General features: G+C 34.3%; 1 protein-coding gene across 1 annotated transcript; it reads right to left on the bottom strand.

Annotated features, from left to right (window-relative positions):
* Positions 1–2732: 2732 nt before the first annotated feature.
* LOC141403970 (UBX domain-containing protein 4) lies at positions 2733–6240 on the bottom strand. Its single transcript, XM_073987102.1, has 3 exons — positions 5984–6240; positions 3951–5331; positions 2733–3258 (listed from the first exon to the last, which is right to left on the bottom strand). The coding sequence occupies exons 1-3, from the start codon at positions 6063–6065 to the stop codon at positions 3039–3041; spliced, it is 1683 nt and encodes a 560-aa protein (XP_073843203.1). The 5' UTR covers positions 6066–6240; the 3' UTR covers positions 2733–3038.
* Positions 6241–6717: the final 477 nt, after the last annotated feature.

Genomic DNA, 6717 nt, shown 5'->3' with positions numbered 1-6717 from the left:
AGGGATTTGACACTTCATATTCGAACAGCTGGTGTGATACCACTACCTTGGTAATTGTGCCATGAACGACTGCAAAGGACTTTTCCCAATTTCTCTTGTTAGGCCCATACCTACATATATATGTCCGTTTACCCAGGGCGTGTGTGGTAAAAAAGTAGAACACATGTATTCTTATGAGAACTACCGAAATACGTCGAGCGTATACTTTTTGTAAGTTGAACATTTTCTACTTTGACAGAACGTATGATATGTTATTGTATGTATGTATGTGTGTTTTGTATTTTGAAAACAAAAGCCCAACAAAACATGAAATACAATTTATTGCAAAGAAAAATGTTTGTTTTACGAATGAAAACATTTAATAAAGTTTCAGTCGCGGTTTTTGTGTTTTAAATGGGATTTCGGATTCAACGTATTTGGGTAATACGGACGCGCAGAGAGCGTTGTGAATATTTTTTGTACGTCACGACTTATTTAGGTATAGCTGTTATGAGAACTACCGAAATACGTCGAGCGACTTTTTGTAAGTTGAACATCCTGAAGGAAATGTCAATAGTGAATCTATTGGTCTGTTCCTTTACTTTTAATAATGGTAACAGTGGCAGAAAATGGTAAAAGTGGTAAACTGCTATCATATAAATTGTAGGCTATTAAAAGTAAGGGAACACTTTACAGGTTAAAAATGGTAAGAAGTGGTAACCTCATGCACGTAAAGGAACAGAGCATATACTGACTTAATACTGACATTGTTAACAGTACTACTGACAAACTGCCCTGTAGGAAATGTCAATAGTGAATCTATACTGACTTACTGCTGACATTGTCAACAGAACTACTGACAAACTGTAGACAACTCATGTAATTTCCTATAGACATTTTGTATGAACGTGTCATTCGAAAGTCAGTACTGACAATGGAACTAGTATGTCAATAGTAAGTCAAGTCAGTAGTTCTAGTGGAACCATGTGTTGGTCAGTATAGACATTGGAGGTAGTAAGTCAGTAGAGACATTGGAAGTAGTGAGTCAATAGAGACATTGGAGGTAGTGAGTCAATAGTACATAAAGGGTCATATGGAGACATTGCACTATAGGTAATTTGCCCTGTTTTTGAGACAAAAATTAATAACAGCGGATTTAAAGGATTTTTTAACTTTTTAAATTATTTATGTGTAAAAGTGAGATGAAACAAAGATTTTTCAGATGAATTCGGATATAACGAACAACGGTTATAAGCAACTACGTATATAACGAACAAAGCTATTTTTTCTAATGCAATTTTCATTAGTTTTCTTATACACAACAAACTGTTGAAAACGATCACGGTAGTAAGTAACACAAATTTTGTCCCCGCAAGTAGATTTTCCAATGAATTGTTACTACAGTTACAAGAAGGGAGTTTAAGAAAAATAAAATATTTATTTCTGACTTGTTGTGTTTTTTGGTCGCTACCCAGAATGTTTAAGCTATATTACATATTAAATAAATTCCTCTCACAATTGCCAATCTATTCCATTTTCCATTCCTATTTTGAAAAATATCATTCATATTAATAAATTTTGACTTGTTCTTTTTTAAATGCCAACTAAAAATTATTATTAAAAAAGTTGCAAAATCGACTTTTTGCCTCAAAAACTGAGCAAATTAGCTATAGTGCATTGGTACCACATTTTTTTAAGTTTATAAGTTTTTTATAGATTAAAAAGCTATATAGTGCGCTTAAAAAGACGATGAACTTATACTTTTGTTTAAATAGTATATTTTATTAAAGAAAAATATATAATTATGAAAATACTAAAAAAGTATAAAGGGCTAAGCCCAAGATTCCACATAAGCACAAAATTAGTAAATAAACCAATGTTTTAAAGGCTGTCTAACCAATAATAAAAAAATAGTTTTCATTGTCAGAAATATCATTCGCTGGATATTGATATAACATCTAGGAATTGAAAAGAATAAACATGTATAAATAAGCATAAATAAACAAAATGTCCTTAAATTTGCTTAAACATTACATTTGTATAAACATTGGAAAAATCTCGCAATCGATTTTGTAAGTAAGTTTTGATATTACTCGCCCCTTTAAAAGGAAGAAGGATCAATAGAAATCCGTTGTGAAAAAAAGAAGATATGTCCGTTTACATTTGAAAATGTAAGAAACGCAGATTTTCACTACGTTTACCGTTATACAAAAATAAAATGAAGTGACCCAAACGAACTAAAGGGATTATCGCTGTCCATGGATCCCAACACGATATAATTTTGCATCAGAACGATATAATTTTGCAACAGAATATTTTTCTGGTCAACTTTTGTAGCACAGTGCCATTTATTGACATTTTAAAAAAAGTTTGTACCTTCTCAAGGCCCAAACTGCCTGAAGGAGCGTTCCAATGCTTTTGCGATGTATTAGAGAGTTCTTAATTACTTTCTTAGCTACAACTTTTGTACTTGTCTTGGATCGAAAATCTCAATGGTTTGGCTGTTATATGCCAAAATGTCTAAAAAACGTGGATAAAAAACTTTAAGTCAAAATCGGGAAGCTCGATTTTCACCGTAGACCTATGTATGCTCTAGTGGACTTTTTTGCTCAGTTCAATCCCAGGAATCAGAATCGCAAAGGGCCCACTAAGTTTTTTTCCTTCCATACAAATCGCTCCGGCTTAATGTTTATTGTCCTCACACACAATTTGATATTAGATTATTCATTTTGTTACGCCATTTATAACACACATTTTTTTAATTTTGTTTTTATTAATTTATTATATAGTTGAATAGATTTGTAACTAATTACAAAAAGCATTTTATTTTCTTTTTTTAATTTTTAAACCCAAAACACACATTTTACAATTTTTTTTCGTGGAAACAAATACCAATTTCACAATACCCTGCATGCATATGGATGCTGAGGGCTTTAAATTACTTACAAATTATATAGAATAAAGTCTTCGAATATTACGTTATAGAAAAGAACGCTTAACAGAATATAATGAACTTATTTCAAAATATTTTTCGTAAATCAAAAAAATTCAAAGTGGAATTATTGTTGTTGAGTTGAGTTACCATTCCATGTGGCATTCTCATCATCGGAATCCTTACGATTATCTGCAAGACGATGTACATTGGAACCGGATACATAGCGGCGATAAGCTTGTGACGATGATGTTGGTGAAGAATCGCCGCCTGCATTTCTACCATTTCCGCTGTCGGAAACAGAGTTTCCACCACCGACGAACCTGTCCAAATTTCGGCGTTTGGCGCTATGAAAAAAGAAGTAGATAATTTAATACTATGTTTACTAAACATTTTTTCTACGATAACAATTTTTCCTTCATTGTTCAAATTAGTAGATTCTTGCAGTCTTGGAACAGACCAATTGTATCTACTCGTTGCATGTTCTGGGGCCTAATTACGGTATTCGATCGAGTAGGTATTTGCTCGTGAATGAAAAAATCGAACTATGAAAACCTATTCGCGTCACCATCCGTACTTTTACTAAGATAGTAGATGCATTAGGAATCTGGACAACAATGTCAAAAAGTTTTACAAAAATAAATCATTTAGTGCATTTTTCTAGCACAACTTCATTCTGAAATTATTACCAAAAGTATTTTTCAACGAATTCAACAAATATTTAAATTTTTTCGTTAATAATTTTCTTTTTTAGTTTTTGGTTTAAAATAAACACATTTTTACCATCTTTGTGTTCTTTGAAGAACACATAGGTTTTCATAGTTCCATTTTTTTTATTCACGAGCAAATACTCGATCGAATCGAATACCGTAATTAGGGCCCTGAATTTTGTGGCCCTTCCTTAACTTATGAGCATACCGACAAAAATGTCGAAAAATTTCGGGTATTTATCTTTACGGTTGTGGACGTTCTGAATAAATACTTAAGTGTTGCTAATAAATGTGTATTAAAAAAATGAAAGCTCTTTGAAACTACTTACATATCATCTTGAACGCCGCCACCACGTTCTTCATTAGCTCTCTTTTGTGCACCAGTTGCTTGTGCACCATTATTAGCGTTCCTATTGCCGGTTACCCAATTTTTAGCTGTGTTAAATAACGAAAATACCGGATTCAATATTGACATAACAATCATGTAGAATATATTAAATAAACCGCCTTGTTTGGCTATCATGGCACTGGGTCCAGTTGCTTCTTTTCCTATTACCAAAATAACTGCACTTGGTATCAGTTCGAGATCGATCATTGTTTTAGAATAGTGTTCTGTTGTGAATTCCCTTTTGGGATAAGATGTGGCCAAGGTAAAGTCTTTAATACCAGTGCCGGGTAAAAGTTCATTTTTAACATAATCACGTATCTCTGACAATGTTGTGGAACTCTTGAAATTCTTAGTTTTTGCATCGCCACTGGCAAAACGGAATTGTAAACGAGTTTCATCAGAAGCTGCGGTTGGCGGTGCTGGATTGTTTGGCTGGGCAGCAGAAGCTGCAGCGGCCTGTGAAGTTGAAGCTTGACCGTCATTGGCAAATTTATGTGCTCTTTCGGCTTTGTCAGCAGCAATTTGGGCAAGTATCCGTTCACGGGCAGCCTGCTCTTCTAGACGATCACGTTTTATGCTGTCCTTCAATTCCTTTAATTCCTGATCCCGTTGCCAAGCCCTTAAATTCTGTACTTCTTTGCCTTCTTTACGTCGTTGCAATTCACGTTCCTTTTCCAAACGTTTCTCCTCCTCAATGCGTTCAAGTCGTTTTTGCTCCAATATCTTGCGGGCTTCGGCCAGTTTTTGTTCTTTTTCCTTTTCCAGTTTCTTGGCCGCATCATCATCATTGGACTGTTTTACGTCTGCCGTTTCTGGTGTTGCCTCGGCTGTTGTGCCCTCTTTGGTTTTTTTGTAACATACACCACCTTCACAAACAATTTCCGTGTCTTCGGTAGATTTTGTATCGATTTCCTTATCTTCTGGTTTTGTCTCCTTTGTCTTTTCTTCAACACTTGGTGTTTCATTACTCTTTGACTGAGCACTTGTACTAGCCTTTGTTTCCTGGGTAATAAATGCTTGACTCATTGCTGCTGCAGTCGATGCGTTTGGTGACTTGCCTGCAAGTTCTAAAACTTTTAATACTTTCGCTTCCAACTCTTCCACACTTGCTACTACACCCGTAGTAACGTCGAGAGGTGTTCCCGTTTTGCCAATGAAAAATATTGAAGGCACTGGAACAATTTGGTAAATGGATGCGAATTGCATGTAAGGCTCACTTTCCGATTGAATTTTAATTGCCACAAAATCGTCTGATTGCAATTTATCCTTAATTTTCGGATCATCAATAAATTTGGACAACTTTGCTGAGTTTTCATCTTTGCCTGAAAATAATTAATGGAAAAAGGGTATAAATTGATTATACGAACAGGGAGCAGAAACATCTGAAATTTTTACCATGGGTAGATCTTCTTGTCCTGATTACAAAAATATAAAGCTTTTTGATGGAGTCCATACTTCCCGAGATATGAGCCTCTGACTTTCCGAGTTTGTTTGAAACAAATTAGGGCATGCTTCAATATGTCGAATGAAAATGATTGCGAACTAAAAACATCCAAACTTTGGTTTTCATGGCAATATTGACTTTGTGTTTGCTTTAAAACAACAATTTAAAAGAACATTTTGTTCCTGTGCCCGAGATTTGCACCTGTCCCTAGGAGAGTCTTACATCCCCGACCGAAGGCCGGCTTTGCATATGATAGTGTATTCCGCAAGCTTTACAATTATCCGTCAAAACATGACGAAGTTATAAACAAGGGAACTTGAAAGGCCCATACCGCGAAGTCTGGACTTCGCCCCGAAGAACTTTATATTTTTGCAATTAGGACGAAAAGATCTACCTATGATAAAAATTTCAGATTTTTTTCTGCCAGCTGTTCTCGTATGATCAATTTTTATCAATTTGTTCCGAAAAAGTTTGGTGAAGGGATTTGCATAAATGACGTGTTCGATCAATGATTTTTTGATTGGACTCACCTTCGACATAGACCACAAATATAGCATTTTTAGTTTTTGATTTTGCCACTGCCTCGGCTATACTACCACTATACCAATTCATACTTTTATTGCTTTAATTTTTCTCGAACAATTTAATTGTTTTTCTTTTTAGATTCCGAAGATTTTTTTCTACACGAAATTTTTCAGCTGTTTGTATTTTCGATATCAAGTTATCGATAAAAAAGATTTTTTTGGATCTGTTCATAAAGCGGGGTACACACTAGAGCTGGCAAACCATCGATATTCCCAACATTAGATATTTTCGATATAATGTTTTAAAATATCGATTGCTATCGATATTATCGTTAAGTTGCCATCGCCATTAATTTGGAGATGAAAATGGCGGAAATGTCAACGACTTTTTTGAAATTATGCAAAATTAGTTCACAGAAATGTAAAGGAGAATAAACAAATGCTTTTATTTTATAAAAAATGTAAAATAATACATTTTATTTTACCAAAAACTGTGTACGTGTGACTACGGACTTATTTTCTTACACACACAAAACCGAATTGCAGCGAAATTTCTATTTATTTCAATGGATTTCAGGTTAGGCGTTTTTATTCCGATAATATCGATAGGCAAAACTATCTATCGATATTGAATTTTTAAATAACAATCGATATTATCAATAGTGCCATCGTTTTTATGCCAGCTCTAGTACACTAGAGCTGGCAAAAAATCGATGGCACTATCGATAATATCGATTATT

This window comes from Musca autumnalis, unplaced genomic scaffold (assembly GCF_047663935.1).
Source record: "Musca autumnalis isolate F117 unplaced genomic scaffold, ASM4766393v1 scaffold_4, whole genome shotgun sequence".
In the NCBI taxonomy this organism is placed as follows: Eukaryota; Metazoa; Arthropoda; class Insecta; order Diptera; family Muscidae; genus Musca; species Musca autumnalis.
This window is presented reverse-complemented; position numbering and strand designations above follow the sequence as displayed.

What these genes read in the sequence shown, in the direction of transcription:
- LOC141403970 (XM_073987102.1), bottom strand. Translation starts at nt 6,065, where the DNA reads ATGAATTGGTATAGTGGTAGTATAGCCGAGGCAGTGGCAAAATCAAAA. An exon ending in ATTTGTGGTCTATGTCGAAG is followed by an intron (nt 5,332 to 5,983) that starts GTGAGTCCAATC and finishes AATTATTTTCAG; the next exon opens with GCAAAGATGAAAACTCAGCA. An exon ending in GGCGGCGTTCAAGATGATAT is followed by an intron (nt 3,259 to 3,950) that starts GTAAGTAGTTTC and finishes CTTTTTTCATAG; the next exon opens with CGCCAAACGCCGAAATTTGG.